Source organism: Perca flavescens, chromosome 12, assembly GCF_004354835.1.
Source record: "Perca flavescens isolate YP-PL-M2 chromosome 12, PFLA_1.0, whole genome shotgun sequence".
NCBI classification, from domain to species: domain Eukaryota; kingdom Metazoa; phylum Chordata; class Actinopteri; order Perciformes; family Percidae; genus Perca; species Perca flavescens.
This window is the reverse complement of record NC_041342.1, coordinates 10,195,513-10,213,058: the sequence shown is the minus strand read 5'-3', so window position 1 is coordinate 10,213,058 and position 17,546 is coordinate 10,195,513. Positions and strand designations below refer to the sequence as shown.

General features: G+C 39.1%; 1 protein-coding gene across 4 annotated transcripts; it reads left to right on the top strand.

Annotated features, from left to right (window-relative positions):
- The first annotated feature begins 9,506 nt into the window (after positions 1 to 9,506).
- LOC114565926 (uncharacterized) lies at positions 9,507 to 17,283 on the top strand. 4 transcript variants are annotated; one of them, XR_003694005.1, is made up of 6 exons: positions 9,507 to 9,705; positions 10,869 to 11,540; positions 13,141 to 13,251; positions 13,829 to 13,872; positions 14,583 to 14,669; positions 16,725 to 16,784. XR_003694005.1 is itself a non-coding variant. In XM_028594272.1 (6 exons), exons 1-6 carry the CDS (start codon positions 9,648 to 9,650, stop codon positions 16,896 to 16,898), a joined length of 975 nt encoding a protein of 324 aa, XP_028450073.1. In that variant the 5' UTR covers positions 9,507 to 9,647; the 3' UTR covers positions 16,899 to 17,283. The 4 variants fall into 4 exon arrangements, 3 of the variants coding, with proteins under 3 accessions (XP_028450073.1, XP_028450072.1, XP_028450074.1); XM_028594272.1 differs by lacking the exon at positions 14,583 to 14,669 and having other exon boundaries at positions 10,869 to 11,171; positions 11,256 to 11,540; positions 16,725 to 17,283; XM_028594271.1 differs by lacking the exon at positions 14,583 to 14,669 and having other exon boundaries at positions 16,725 to 17,283.
- Positions 17,284 to 17,546: the final 263 nt, after the last annotated feature.

Genomic DNA, 17,546 nt, shown 5'->3' with positions numbered 1-17,546 from the left:
AGAAACTGTTAATATTGCAACATATATGTATAAACTTACGTACACAAATGCAATATTTTTTACAACATTGTAAAAAACATTGAGTGGCTATTTCTGGTTTGCTCTTGATCATCTCTGCACAATAATTTTATTTACAAAGTAAGCAGAGTGATTATTGGGTATAATCAATGAATAATTAAGAATAATCAGCATTTTTATTAAAGGTGAGAAGTTTTCTTGGAAAGAAACAATATTTACATGATGTTATATTCTCCACATTGCATTGTAAAAGCCGTTGAAGCTTTACACATGTGTTGGGATTCGTATTTTCCCAGATTTTGTAAATTTTTTTATTTAAAATCTTACATCTATGTTTTCTGGCTTTCAGCCTTCTTCCTCCTTTCCTTTGTTGGAGTCAGTTGGAGCCGTGATCTTTCAATGAATTCACAAAATCACCACAAAATATGAGTATAGCTTTAATGAATCTCGGATACTGCATTTACCCAAAGATAAACAAATATAATAACATACTGTACATATAAACATACACACATATATATATATATATATATATATATATATATATATATATATATATATATATGGTTAGAACATTGTTAATAACATTCAGGGTTACATCTTTGTAGACTGGGTAAACCCAGCCTGATCTGCAGGCGATTTGATTTCACCCTGCAGCTCAGGCAGGTTTGTCTATCCTGCTTCCGTTACAAATTTGCGGGAACCAATCACAAACTGGCTTATCCACCTGGCGTGCTATTGACGGGTTTAACACGATGACGATAGAGAAGCGACCAAGCAGCTTTTTGTTTACATTCAACAAGCCGGCCACCGAAGCGCAGCACTCCACGGCAGCAGGCAGCAACCTGTTGATGCCGCTGTCGCTGCTACGTCACCCGGATCGTCGTTCTGATTGGTTGAAGGACTATCCAATTGCGTACAGAGTCATTTGAACTATGCCCGACTAATGTTCAATCTTAACAGATTGAGCTTGGTTTTTTCTCTTTATTATATAAATATAAATTTTATTAATTGTTTTGTTAAGGAGATTTACATGCTCCTAAAATATTTTGGAACATCTCTGTACAATAATTTTATTTACAAAGTGAGCACAGTGATTATTTGGTATAACCAATGGATAATAAGAATCATAAGAATTTGCGTGAAAGGTGCCCTGTGGCAGCCTGAGAAGCCAGACCCACATCAAGATGTTGGGTCTGGGAACTCACCATTGGCAGGGCTCAATCCGCGGGGGCGGGATAAACGGTTGTCTTTCAAATTCCCTCTGCACGCAGTAGGATAGTGCTACAACCAGGCAGAGCAACGAAGAAGGTAGCAAAGCTAGTTGATAGATTAAACTTTTGCCGTATCCGGTCGGCAAAACTCCGAACACATCTTCCTTTTTTAACAATGACTTCTGTGCCGTTCTTTGTTCTTTTCTCAAAGGAAAGCTTCATTCCAAGTCTTCCAGAAGACCGCTGTTGCAAGCAGCAGAAGCAGCCATAAGCCCCACCCACCGACTCTATACACGATTGGCTTGACTAGAGGTTTTTTTTCAGCTCGCAAGCCAACGGAGAGTGCTTAGACTCCCCCTGGCTGCAAATTACATTTGTTGCCACTATACACAGCAAATTTGTCGTTGTTAAATTAACACCCACAGTGTTAATTTTAACACCAGCAAAGTGTCTATATGCATCCACACTCTATCGTGTTAAATTAACATTTTTGAAAGTGTTAGAAAGGTAACACCCAATCTTAGTTGATTTAACGCTCTATATTGTCAAAACTTAACACTACACCAACACTATACAAAGAAAGAGAGACTTGAAAAGCTTGTGGATGAGATCATGGGAAGCAGAGATCTCTGTGCTTAAAATGAGGCTTAACGGTGCTCGGCCTGGTCCCTTTATGAACACCCACACTTTACACACACACACACACACACACACACACACACACACACACACACACACACAGCACCTGTCCCTGATGAGGCTCAGCAGGAAAAGGTGTGGCTTTTGGCAGCGGTCCTGCCTGCATTTAAAAGGCTTGATCTCCATGGCAACGGTGGTCACAGTTTTCACCTTTTTTAGTTTTTTATCAAAGTTTTTACACACCGAAAGTGAGGGAACGTCTCTGCCCCAGATACCAGTACAAAGCAGGGCAGCAGACACCATCCACTACACGTGATGAAATACTGTTCTAACCAATGAGTAACAGATGCTCATTACTTATACAGGACCAACAAACCAGAACTTCTGAGTACTAAAGTACAAAATAAGAAAAAACAAACCATTTAATTAACAATATAAATGAAATTATGTTGCCTTGGCTTTTGCCTCACTTGACTTAACCCTGAGAGGTGGGATGTCTAATAAAAAATGCTATCCAGGTGCATTATGGGAAATGTAGGATCACATGTTTTTGGAGCTTTGTCCATAACGGAGACAAAAAGTCAAGATATATCAGTCTTTGCTGCTTTGATTAACCCCTTTGTCTCCTGTGAGTACCCCAGATTTAGGGAGGGGAGTACTTTTTCTATTTCTGTTTATTCTTCAGTACTAAATCACTAGAGTACCACTTTACTATGGACATTAACCCTTTACAGATTATTTTTTTCCACTCTTGTGCCAGTTTATGCAGGTAAACTGTAATCCTGTTGATTAGCTTGAGAATGCTCCACAGTCTTTAGTCACTTTGGAGCTGCATTACATTTTTAAAGTAAGGCCTGTCATCCAAAACTAACATTTTCAAACGTACTGATTTTATGGCCACTTTTATTAGCTGCTTGTATCTATGATTAAAAGCAAGCCTTTGTAAATTTTGAGACAATTAAACACAGTGCTTGTCCAAATGGTAAATGTGATGTGAAAGCCTGTCCTCTCTGCTCTATAAACATACAGATATGACTGTTAGCCTATCTAAACTCGAAACTAAATTATCAGACTGATCTCACGAAGTGGCGTATGTATGACATGCCAATTCGTATGCCATTTTAAGTGTTATAAACTCGCTTTTTAGCGTGTTTATGAAAGCTGTTTGGTCTCCATTGACTTACATTACCGTTGAGATAACAAAGTATGTAGTATGAAAGGGCGCATGTTCTGAATGATCTGTTTGTAAGGCAAAACTTGGACTTTTTATTTCTAACAGAATCCTGGCTGTGTCCTGTTGACTACTCATTTATTGGATCCCCGCGTCTGTCTGGCCGCGGTGGAGGACTTGCCATGGTATGGAGAAATATCTACCCCTGTCAGCTGGTGAGCGTGGAAACTTTCTCCTCTTTTGAACTGCAAATCACTAGAGTGGGTCGGATAAAGCCGTTCTATTGCATTTTTATTTATCGCCCCCCTGGTCCTACTGGGCAGTTTTTATCTGAGTTCACAGACTTTATGTCATCGGTTATTAAATTTGAAAAGCTATTAATGGTTGGGGATTTTAACTTGCACACTGACGTGACCATGCTGCAAAAGATTTCCTTAGTATTACTGATTCACACAATCTACAGCAACATGTTCATGGGCCCACACATGCTGGTGGTCATACATTAGACCTTGTTTTTACACTAGGCCTGGAGTTTAATTCTATATGCTCTGAGGATATGTTGATTAGTGACCAAAAGTGTATCTTTTTTAATCTCTCTACCATTGCTGATCCCTCCTGCTGGAAACGATTGACATGTCAGCGTATTATTACTCAAACAACTGTTGAGCAATTTATCTCCACGTTTAGCTGTGACTTTAATACTATGGGTGATAATGATGTTGAGCTCTTAATGCAATCTTTTAACAACCTCTGTTCTTCTGTGTTGGACAAAGTGGCTCCTTTAAAGTTAAGATCTAAGCCTATCTGTAACGCCTCGCCTTGGATGATGGACGATGTGCATTGTCTAAGGAGGAGGTGCCGTAGGACTGAACGCCTGTGGAAATCCAATAGGCTTGAAGCACACCGTCTGTATCTTAAGGAGCTTATGCAGGATTTTAATAACTTAGTTAAGAAATCCAGGTGGCCTATTTTTCTAATTTAATTTCTTCTTCTAAGAGAAACCCTAAGTTTTTATTTGATACTATAAATAATATTGTTTCTCCTCCTGCCACTGTGCCAACAATGTGCTCTCAAGATGACTGTAATAGGCTGTTGTCGTTTTTTATTGATAAGGTAGAGTCTATTAGAACAAATATTCAGCCTGGGCCACACCTTCATGTGGACTGCCTTTCCTTACTTAGGCCTATTAACATTGAATTTTTCCAACCTATCAGCCTCCAGGAGTTGCTAAACATGGCCAAGAAAATGAAAATGTCCTTTTGTCCACAGGATATAATACCACCCTCATTATTTTCAAAAGTACTTCCTGCCATTGGCCCTAGTATAGTTGCTATTGTCAACTCCTTATTGGCCACAGGCTGTGTCCCATCCTATTTTAAACATGCCACTATCCAACCTATAATAAAGAAGCCTAATTTGGACCCAACAGTGTTACAAAACTATCGCCCCATTTCAAAGCTGCCATTATTGTCCAAAATTCTCGAAAAAGCTGTGGCTAATCAACTTACAGCGGTTTTAGAGAATTTGGAGATATATGACAAATTTCAGTCAGGCTATAGGAAGAGACATTCTACTGAGAGGGCCCTGGTGAGAGTCCATAATGACCTTCAGATGACGTTGGTTTATGCTCACTGTTAGTACTTTTAGACCTCAGTTCTGCCTTCGATACAGTCGACCACCATATCATGATTAAGAGATTACATGAATGGGTGGGTATATCAGGTGTGGCCTTGGACTGGTTTGCGTCCCATCTTTCGGATAGAACTTTTTATGTCTCTATTGGGGATAGAGACATCATTCCCAATTCTGCATCATCGCCCCTGTCTTGTGGTGTTCCACAGGGTTCAGGCCCAATATTATTCATATATATGTTGCCTCTAGGTGAGGTTATTCGCAATTTTAACATTTCTTATCATTTTTATGCAGATGACATACAGCTCCATTTTACTTTAGGCAAAATGAGACATACAAACTTACTAGGCTCCTAGATTGCATAGATGCCATAAACAACTGGATGGCTGAAAGCTTTTTGCAGTTGAATCCAGATAAGACTGAGGTTTTAATCATAGCACCAGACAGTGCTATTCCTCTGATCAAGCAGAACATTGGGCCTTTGTCATCTGCGGTCAGGCCCAGTCTAAGGAACCTTGGGGTGACATTTGACAAATCCCTATCTTTTGAAATTCACATCAAATCATTGACCAAATCCTGTTTTTTTTTCATTTACGCAATATTAGCAAATTAAGAGCTGTGGTCTCTCAGTCAGAACTAGAGAGGCTCATTCATGCTTTCATTTCCTCCAATTCAAAATTCTCACCATAACCTATAGGGCTCTACATGGTCAGGCCCCTGACTATCTTGCCAACATAATTCACTTACATACCCCCTCCCGGTCTCTGAGGTCGGTCAATCAGAATCTGCTATCCACGCCACGCACTCGTCTGAAGACATGTGGGGATAGAGCCTTTGAAGCTATGGCACCCAGACTCTGGAATGCTCTACCAACCAGCATTAAGTTTGCTGAGAATGTGGACTGTTTTAAGGGACTAGTGAAGACTCACTTGTTTAGGCTAGCTTTTGGGTAGCCTATGTCTTTTATTTATTTGATAATTGTATTTGTTGTATTTGTATTTGATATTATTGACTGTTTTATACATTGTAAAGCACTTTTTGACCTTGTCTGTGAAAAGCACTGTACAAATAAATTTGACTTACTTACTTACTTACCCCTGAATATCTGGTTGATTAAGGTTAAATCATCTTTCAAAAAGTATGTGCTGAGGCATTTATCTGGCAAGCAGATGAAAGATTGAATACTGGAAAGTAACTGTGTAGATCTTGTATGATTCTTACACTGTTATTGTAAAATATTGTGTTTTATTAATAATAGTATGTGAGCTGTGTTGTTGATGCCTCAAGAGAAAAAAGGAAGTGACTCAGAGCTTGCAGTAAAGCACTATCTCTGGCTGTACGATGTGTATGACATCATTGACATTTTAAAAGGCTTTTTAGAACAAAAAAAATCTAACACCCAGCAGTGTGTATTTTCTTAGCCTCCCCTTTCGAATGCAACATTCAATTTACTAGACAAAAAATTATATCCTGAGAAAAGTGGATTCTCCCCTTATTAGACATTCTCTGGTATGATCAATGAATAATCAAGAATTATCAGCATTTGTAAAAAAGGTGCCCTGTGGATATATATATGGATATGTGAATATTTACAAGCTGTTGTACCTGCCAAATTGCATTGTTAATAACCTTGAAGCTTTACAAATGTGTTGGGATTCATATTTTCCCAAATGTTGTTCACGTAGGCCTATTTAAAATCTTACATTCATGTTTTCTGGCTTGCAGCCTTCTACCTCCTCTCCTTTGTTTGTTGGTTCATTTCCTGGTGTGTTACTCCCACCTACTGTCAATCCAGGTACCGGTCACTCAATCCCTTGAAGGGATCGAATGTAACCTAGAAATGTTGAAACTTCTCTCCGGTTAAAAAATGCTGGCATTTGATCCTTTTTGTACCCAGATCTAGAAAAATTTTATTTGTATAGATTTTCTTGCATCCAACCACCACCATTCTTCGATTGATTGTGATATGTGATTGGCCCGCAGCAGAAGCAGCCAGGGTGGGTTTGTGTGGCTCACAACTGGATGCTTCCATTCACATGATGGATATCAACTGATGTAGAAACAAAATTGGTGGGAGCTAAGGCAGTACAGTACTCACCATGCTCTATATATACTTGTTTCATTTGAGTTGCTCAAATAATAGAGTAATAAGTTAAATTGAATGAAGAATTGATGAAATGGGACTATTTCTTTTGTAGAAACAGTTCTAGCTGACACTTATGAAGGTAAATATGGTGCAAAACGTGAGAGCTTGTAGAATACAATGTGAGAACTTGCAGAACAAAAAATTTGAACTTGGATGTTAAAATTTGCACTTGTAAAATTAAAATTTGCACTTGTAAAATTAAAATTTGCACTTGTAAAACAAAAATTTGCACTTGTAAAAAATATTCACGCATCTGATCTGAATTTGAAGTCACAAAAAGAAAAAAAACAGGAGAGCTTGTAAAAAAAATCTGATCTTGTAAATTGAAATTTGCACACTAGAAAAAATATTCACAAATGTGTAGATTGATATTTGCATGAACACAATGACAGCTGCAAACTTGCAATGCAACATTTACTTGTGTACTTTTTTTTTTTTTTACTCAGGTTCATTTTCCATCACAACCACAATTCAGTGATTACAACCTCTCGAATCTGTCACTGTATGCGCTCTCTCGCATCACAAAGTGGCGAATCTGTGCCTCGACTTTTGCAACACTTGTTGCGATAAATTTGGTGCAAAACTAATTTGTACCTGTGGACTTAGGCTGTGGAGCTCTGAGCCAACAGAACGGGAATCTGCAGCCGCAGATGGACCGTCATCAGCGGGTAACACGTGCCAAGTTCTGCATCCCTGCCAAGACTTCCATTCACAAGGGGAAATAATGATTGTATAAGGCAAAGTACCTACTGTTTAATTAAAATTTAGGCTATATACATTTCTTTGTCATGTTCATCAATGATGATTATAATTTTAGAACGTTTACAGACATCAATGTTTATCAGACTATCATTTCCTTGCTACCTGGGTGCAATTCTCGGCAGCAACGAGGGTTAAGAGATGACGCATTATTCGGCAGAAATTATTGCTGCTGCCCGCGAGGTGGATGTAATTCTGCAGAAGCTATTGTTGCTGCCCAAGCGGGTGCAATGATTGGCAGTGATGCAAAATGTGGGCACAACATCAGCAAAGCAAGCTGTGGTGATGGCCGGGGGATGTGCCACTGCTACCGGTTGCGGGGCTCTCCGTGTCCCGCTGGAGCTCCGACTGCAGGTCCAGGTCGGCAGCGAAGCTTTCTGGCAATAACAGCAATGTTGCTACGCCGGCCGATCCCCACTGATGACGGTCCGTCTGCGGCTGCAGGAACTGGAGTTTCAGTTTGACTGTTAAAAGTGTTAAGATAATTAAAAGGTATTTATTTAGAAGCAGGCTGGTTGGTTAGTTAGCTAACGCTAGCTTGCTATTCCACCAGGCTTCCATGCTACATAGCTAAATAAGCCGGACAGAGTTGTCCCTCATCTGGCGATAGAAACCCTGCTTTCCCCGTTCTGTTGACTCAGAGCTCCACAGCCTAAGGGCCGTTACAGAGTCAACGCGAGCAACGCGAACAAGCAACGCGAGCGACGCGCTCCCTTTCATAGTCTAAACAGCGGACGCAAGTAGACGCAAGCGTCACGGACGATGCGTGAAATGCAATACACCGCCCACGCAACAGGGGGCAGCAGAGTGCTCCACGGTGTTCGGTCGGCAGAGCCAGACCCTCCCGGAGGCGATATTACGAATCCCACTATGGCCACGCCAAGACCCGCCCTTCAATAGCGTCCACACACTACTATTGGCCAGGCGTCCATGCTTACATGTACAGGTCCTATCACCTGACCAATCTCCTAACCCTAACCTTAACCACTCGAGGTGAAATGCCTAACCCCAACCAATCGAGCTGCTTTGTAGGGCGGGTCTTGGCGTGGCCATAGTGGGATTCGTAATTTTGCCTCCCGGAGAGTGGCTCTCGTCAGGGAGCAGCTGGCTGGCTGACTTCTTTTTATCAGATGCTGGCGTGTTTCCCCACCAGTACAGTGTACTACGATTGGGTAGCACTGACCAATACATTTAGCAGGTTTAGCAGGTTTTAAAAATATATAAATACATTTGGGTCTCTCTCTCTCTCTCCTGCTGTACGCTATTTCAGCCTCTTGAGGAGGGCACACAGCATAGACACACACACAGAACGTTGATACATACTGAAAAATGTGACTCAGTAGTCCTATGTTTGATGAATTTGCTCTGCTAAGTTGATTCAATATTTTTTGATAATGTAGAATATAGTATCCTATATTTAAATATAGGGCACTACTACAATATATGCAGTGTCGCCCCCACCGACAACGCATAGTATTGTGCGCACCGGCGCGTCGCGTATCAAAAACTAGGACGACACATTTGGCTACGCATCAACGCATAATGGCGGCCGAAGCGTAGCGATGCGTAGCCTTGCGGACGCGTATGCGTACCGATGCGTTGACTCTGTAACGGCCCTAAGTCCACAGGTACAAATTAGTTTTGCACCAAATGTATCGCAACAAGTGTTGCAAAAGTTGAGGCGCAGATTCGCCACTTTTAAGTGCAAATTTCAATTTACAAGTTCAGATTGTTTTTACAAGCTCTCCTGTTTTTTTTCTTTTTGTGACTTCAAATTCAGATCACATGTGTGAATATTTTTTACAAGTGCAAATTTTAGTTTTACAAGTGCAAATTTTAATTTTACAAGTGCAAATTTTAATTTTACAAGTGCAAATTTTAACATACAAGTTCAAATCTTTTGTTATGCAAGTTCTCACATTGTATTCTACAAGCTCTCACGTTTTGCACCATATTTACCTTCATAGGAAACTCTTCTCAGTGGATTGTCCACAAACATTTCTAAGATGCATGCTTAGCTCAGTTCATAAATAGCCTTACCACTTCCTCATATGGCACATTTAGCAAAATGGAGCTTGTCGTACTTCTCTGTGCCGTTTCTCTGCTGCATTCATGTGAAGCACAAGGTAAGAACTTTATTTTATTTATATTCCCTGTGGTTGATCGACTTAGTTGGCTTTCAAAGTCAAAGTTGTCAAAGTTGCTGGAGCACTATTTCATCAGTAAAGAAGTTAGGTAAGAAATGTAATGGTTTATTGGAAATAATTTTTGACTTAAGTATTGAGAAAAGTATACAAATCTAGGTACAATTCTCTGTAATATGCTAATTGTCAATTATTTCAAAAGTAATCCTAATAACATGTAAAACTAAACAGTTATGTCAGTTATTACCCCATTATTTACCCATGGGTCCCAAAATCATTGTGTTTCTCTCTAAATTTATTTAAAAGAAAGTACAATACAGTGATATATTTAACCAAAATTCGTGTACAAGACCCTAATCTCTGAATGATCATTCTGTCAAACAGTTATCAGCCAGTCAACAATTTTATTATTGTATTTCAAATGTATCTTCATTCTGATGTAGACGTGGATCCAGACAAAGATTTAGAACTCTTTGTGTTATTTAAGTAACACATCTATAGGATTGTTTGTCTCTGGTGGAGGTACGCACTCTTTAAGTCTGTTCTAGTTCTTTTTTTATTTCTGCTTTAACTTTTTAATACATATTCAACTTTACAGTAGATAACATCAGTGGAACTTTCAAAAACAGACCTCTGGAGGTGGTTTGAGATGCATTACCATACGTTGAAAGCATGTCCGTCTTTTCATGATGTATGTGCAAACTTTACTCCTCTCATAGTGCAACAACCTCAGTCTGTGGTTATAGCCACTGACTGTCTAATAGTCTGTCTGTTTCCTCTGTACAAGCTGGGGAACAATAATGTGGGTAAGAGGGGAGAGAATAAGAGGACAAGGTGAAACAGAGTTCCCTAATTTTCAGAAGAGGCAGAAGAGAAAGACTTTTTCATGTTAAAAATAAAAATCAAGAGTAACATCTTATTCTCAGTGGGCTTAGTTTAGCCAAGTCTTCTATGCTGAGGCAAGCTGAGTCAAGAGACATATCTGATACAAGGCATTCTTAGCTAACGCTGAAGTTAATTCATAATGTTGAACTAATGATCCGATATGTAAGAAATATAGTAGTAACACAGTAACATTTAGTATTGACCAAACAACAATACACTGTGTGTGATTTTGATTGTATGGTGTATCTACTGTTTTACAGAGCGCAGTGCTGTGACTCCTTTGTTTGTGAAGAAGGGAGAGGATGTGCTTCTGAATGTCACAATAGCTGATGATACTACGAACGATACTGTTACCTGGAAATTCAATAAAACAGATAATTTAGTACGATTTATACCTGGTATAGGACCAAAAGTCTCTAATGATTACTCTGGAAGGATTGAGGTGCTTGAGAACTACTCTGTGAAATTGAAGAATCTACAAGAGGCAGACAGTGGAGTTTATACTGTAGTAGTGTCTGGGGATAAAGAAAAACAAATAACTGCATGCAAGATCACAGTCCAAGGTGAGTTTATTAACAATCAGACACTGATGGAGAGTTTCTGCTGCCATGTTTCTAAAACCTCTCCACCTGCCTCTCCCCCCTCAGATCCAGTGTCTCCAGTTAATCTGACAGTGGACTCTGTGTCTAACAGATCAGACTGGTGTAACCTGACAGTGAGCTGCAGAGCACAGGACTCTCACATTAACAGCACCTTTAGATGTCTCAACCACACCTGCAGTCAGGAGGGAGGAGAGAGATCACAGGTCACACCCTCTGCTGCTGATCTCCATGTCTACCTGTCCAATCACTCCATCATCTGTAAACATAGCAACCAGGTCAGCTGGTCCGAGGATATCAAAGTAATTAAACATTTCTGCCTGCGACTTGCTGGTAAGACCGAATGACGAAACTGTAAACAGCTGATAATAATGCACATAGATGTGGTGTGGTGTTAGCGCATAGTAGAGCATATATATATATATATATATATATATATATATATATATATATATATATATATACATACATTAGGGCTGTCAATCGATTAAAAAAAATTAACTGATTAATTGCACAATTTGCTGTAATTAATCGCGATTAATCGCTTTTTTAAATTGAGACTGAAGCTTATAATAATGGATATTTAAATGCTAAATCACTTAACTTTGCAAATATGAAGAAAAAACCAAACAAGGAAAGGTTCTGCTAAGTTCAGAATGTTTAATATCTTTCAGAACAACAGCAGCAACAATTTGGCTTAGTCCTGCTGAAGGCTGCTGAAACGGCTAGAAACTGTCTGACTTGAGAGCAGATTTTTGTCACCGTCCCCGGCTGCTGTCGCCTGCTCTCGTCTACTTTACAGGCGAGGCGCAGTTCATCTCCAACGAGCCTATGTTCAGTCGCTGGCAGGGCAGTCGGGACTCACCCGGAAATGGCGAGTGGAATGAGGTGACTAGTCTCTCAAAATCTGACGAAAATCTTCTAAACTGACCTTTGTTGAGCTGAAATGAAGACAGATTCAGCAACTGCACGGCCTATTTCTCGCTTAAAATGTTTTCAGAAACACGTTTCAGTAAACTATCTTAGTACAATATGAGATCGTATTCTGAACGGCCGCCATGACAGTCTGGCTTTGGATTTCCGGAGAAAACCAACCCATGTAACGCGTTTGTCCAATCAGCTGCCGGTTTTCATTACTTGGGCAACAATACAGAGTAGAGCCGCCTGCTGTTATGTAGACGTATTACATTTCACAGCTGCCACATGAATTAAACAAACACAGCTGCGTTAATTTCGTTAATTTTTTTTAACGAGTTAAATATTACAAAATTAACGCAAAAATTAACACGTTAATTTTGACAGCCCTAATATATATATATATATATATATATATATCATTTATTGAGTTAAATTATAGTGAGTTTGGAATTTTAAAAGCATAAAATCCTTTTTTTATCCTCATTTTAAGATGACCTTGTTTACTGTAAACCACTGTTAACAGCATTGCCTTGGACAGGACAGTGACAACTGTTCTTACTTTTAAATCTTTTATTGTTGAATAGTAAACATAGGATAAGACACTAGGAAAAACAACAATGATAAGCCTTATCTATCGGCTAGTATCAAGTGTTAGTATGAAGTAGGTTATAAAGCTGAACTAGAAATAAAATAAAATAAATAGAAAATATTTTGACTGGCAGAACTAGCTATCCTTATGAACCTCTACCAGGTTGGTGTTAAAAAACTAAGAGGCAGGTGGTGTTTAAAATTGATCAATCAATCAGTGACATTTGGAAGGTTAGTAGTTTTTGTTTAACTGAACAAATTAAATGATTTCTTACTACAGGCCTGTCTGAAATGTGTATATTTAAAACTGCAGTCTGTAAAAAGCACAGGCCGGAAAGATATGATGCTACAGTGACACACTCTCAATCATGTTACATGACTTAAACCAGGCATACTTTTCTAATCTGGCTTTTCTTTTTCTTTACAGAGTCTGAACCCACAACCAATGTTACTGCCCTTATGATTGGTGTTATCGGCATAGTTTTAATTTGCATCTCAATTATTGCAGCAGTTCAATATTTTCGAAAGAGAGAAAAGAGTAAGTACAAGTGTGCATTTTAATTAACATAGATACAGTATATATGTTTAGTGTACATAGGAATTGAGTGTTCTAGCAAAGTTCATTATCAGCCATATCCATAAACCCTTCTTGTGTTATTAGGCAACTCTTCATACAGTATTACCATAGCCAATATTGTGCCAAATGTCTGTGTAACTTAAAGCCCTATTGCATGTGATTATTGTATCTTTCAGATCATTCTATTACCAGTGTTTACTGTAGACAAAAGAGAAGATCTCATCATTGTGAATTCTTCATGCTTTAGTCCGTTTAATCTTAGCATCCCCTGATTAGATCCCAGCAAGCATTGCTGTTTGCTAAAGCACATTTTACTTTATAGCACAACCTCTAGGAGTTCGCCAACATACCAAATCCTACACATAGAGGCTTTAATGTGTGCTGCTGTGTGAAGATGGAGAAATGTAGACACAAAATCTGAAACCAATGTAGCTACAGCTTAAGTAATGTAAATGTAATGCAGTTAAAAGGTAAAGAAAAAAGTCAATAATTAAATGTAAATTTAAGCAAATGAACATGTTTTTTTTATGACCTGCAGATGAAACAGAAAGCAGGGAGAATACAGTATATGAAGTTCCTCAGGTAAGCATCATCACTCTGCCAAATTTGCCTGACACACTGAGGAACATATTTCAACCTGTACACCTCTTTCGTTGAAACTTGACGCCAGGGTTCTTGACCATGCGTCATACATTTGACGAGTAGTTAGTTTTCTTTTAATCAAGAGCAGAGAAAGGTGTTTCACTGTGTTGAAAAAATCACAAGACAAAGCACAACACACTGCAGATGAAACACGAATGAACATGAAGAAAGCGTCAACATGACTTTGACAGTACATACAGCATGTTGTATTTAGAAAAAGATATTGCAAAACTGCCAGACTCAGGCAGACCATAGACTGTTAATATTAATGTAACTACATGCTAACGGCAGTAAAAGATGTCATCTTGGCTGCCAGTGTCATTAAACTCCCCAATTCCGGGTCACATTACTCCTGAAACATTTCGGTTATGTAGTATTTGGTTTAAAAGCCTTTCTCTGTGATGTTTGACTGTACAAAGTGCTGCTATATTCTATTATTGTCCACTGCTAACTATAGAGCGACATGCTAACGGCAGTAAGAGATGTCATCTTGGCTGCCAATGTTGTTAAATTCTCCCCAATTTCAGGTTGCATTACTGCTGAAACATGTCCGGTTGGGTATTAAGTAGCTGCATGTTAATGCAAGATAGCTGTAAAACACAAAATACAAGTGTGAACCAGAAAATACTATATAAAAGTTTCCCTTTAAGTGAACTTGCCAGACAAGACCTCAGAAGCAGGTTTGGACAGATGGACTGTTGATCATCTGGATGTTTACCAGGTCCAACGCATTAAATGTAAGCACAAGCAAGCAGCACAACCAGTGGTGTGTGCATGAGGCAGGTAGGAGCAAGCAGCAGGAGCTGGAACAGCTGATGATGCAGAAGTTGGTGTAGCGAGGAGTCACAGGTCACATGCAGAATATAGATCACCTGATCAGGAAAACCAATAGCAATTGGTTTGCATAGGGATAGTAAATAGAATCATGTTAGTCTCCAGTTTTTTTTTCTCCACTTTTCTCCAATTATTATTCTCAATTATTGACCTGGACAGTAACATATGTCAGTATAGAGGATACATTACTCCTGCTTTGATATATTGACACCTTGAACCCAGTTTGAAGGCTTGTCATTTAGCAACAGAAGGTGCTACACACATAAGACCAGCTGTCCTAGAAAGCTCTGGAACTCAGCTATCATGTAGATATGGTCACCAAAGTTTACCCACTGTAAGCCCTGTCAAATATGGTAATAAGCTATTTTCACCTATTTAACGATTCGATTTTTAAAATCTGATTACACCAGTTTGTTCTCCATCCCAAAAAACCCCACGGTTTATCCAAAATTATACACTGCCAACTTCTAATTATGACAAATATTTTATATATTTTTATAATATTTTTATCTTCATATCTGCTGAGCGGGACGCGATATTACGAATCCCACTATGGCCACGCCAAGACCCGCCCTTCAATAGCGTTCACACACTACCATTGGCCAGGCGTCCATGCTTACATGTACAGGTCCTATCCCCTGACCAATCCCCTAACCCTAACCTTAACCACTCGAGGTGAAATGCCTAACCCCAACCAATCGAGCTGCTTCGTAGGGCGGGTCTTGGCGTGGCCATAGTGGGATTCGTAATTTTGCGAGCGGGACGTACTACGTCACTTCCGCGGATTCGTTTAAACGTGGCCGGCCGGCCGAGCACACATTACATGAGACAAACTCATGAAACTGTATTTTATTATTATTGCGGTCTTTATTGTGCAACTCCTCAAATGCAACGTTAGAAAAAAACATCAATATTACGAATTGTATATATTTTTATCTTCTTATCCGCTGAGCGGGACGTACTACGTCACTTCCGGAGTTTTCCGCGGATTCGTTTAAACGTTATTATGGTTCATAACTTACTGGAACAAAACTGAGCGACGTGTTGTTGCTGGTGACACAATCACTGACTGTATATATGTATATTGAAGCGATCCTGGCGTTAAAGACCAGCTGATCGCTGCCCGATTCTTTGAAATGAATGGCCGCATTGCATTGGGGGATATCGGCTTTGAACGCGTCCAGCTCGGATCATATCGTTATGTTCTGTATTACAGCATATACTGTAATATTTCACCGGTAATACGACCGAAATAATATTATTAAAATAAAGAAATTAATACCATGATAACATCTAAATAAATGTTGATAGATGTAGCGTTATAGTTTAAAAAATATAAATAAACAAAAAAGAAACCCAGCTTCCCTGGCCAAAATAGACCGAAATAATAACATTAAAAGAAATACATATAAACCATGATGATATCTCGTGAATAATGTTGATTAAAACAGCGGTTATTGGGCTAAAAATACCAATAATAACTGTCACAGATTTCGTTTTTTCTTTCGTCGGTATTTGACGGTGAGGGATTAACATGAATGTCTATCTGACGGTCCCCCTCGTCGAAAAATAACGTCAAGGGTACACGTCGTCAAGGGTCATTGAAACTTGACGCCAGGGTTCTTGACCATGCGTCATACATTTGACGAGTAGGGAGTGAGACTGTGTTGGTTTTTACAACAATTTAATGCAATAAATAAATTGTAGTCCTAATGTTGTGAAAACAGGCCTGCTGAGTTGTAGTCAATTATGCAGAGTTTTTGAAGCATGTATACTGTATGGGCTGCTGCTAATCAATAAATAATATGTATTAAAGGATAACTACTGTTTGTTTCAACCTGGAATTTCAAAGATTGTTGTTAACACTAAAACATAGGAAAAAACAGTCCAGGTTGAAAAGTAAAGTAAAAATGGCAAACAAAAACTTTGCTAAACGTTGTATGTGATTTATTTTCCAGGTCAGACCTTTACCTCAGAGTGGGCGTGAAGTTATAGGTCTTTCTCCAACCTCCACCTACTGCTTGGTAGGGCCTCACACTGGATCTGTGGATTCCAGTACAACAAGAGGCATGACTCTGCCAGAGAGTCTGTATGCTCAGGTGAATAAACCTGCCGGGTCCTTAAACAAGTAATCAGCATGGTGTTCTACATATGCACTGGCAGCAATTTACAGTTTTTATTTAAGTGTTGCCCATGCTTTCGATGTTTAAGTTTATGTGACCTGCTCTGGAACGGAAAAATGCCTTTTGGAGTGTACCTTAACAAAAAATTGTAGATAGTTACTAAAGAATGAATGAGGAACTAATGGTTAGTCAGTGAGTAGTTACTGTTATGTTTGGTTAATATTAATGTGTGTGTGTGTGTGTGTGTTTGTGTTTGTTATTTGTGGTATTATCAAGCGTGCGTGCATGCTTGCATGTATGTATTGTTACGAACGCGCTAAAATAACCGCAATAAAAACTCATCTAAGTGAATGAAGCGATTGTTAGAAAATGTAGATATTCTTGTGTGTCTCAATAAACCTTAAGAACATACTAAACTTAACCCTGCTTCGTGTCACTTTGTTTTCCAAGCTCGTAACTGCTTTCAGAATCAACTCCCAGAGGTCAAGCCAGTAAATGTTACCACAAAATAATCCTGATAGATTTGTTTTTAACAGTATGTATGTCTCTCAATCCCTGGAAATCTCAATACCTGGGGTCAAGCTTTTACATTATCATTTCTCTATGTTGTTCTTGTCTTGTTCCAACATGGTCTCATGGCAGTTCATGAAATTGTCA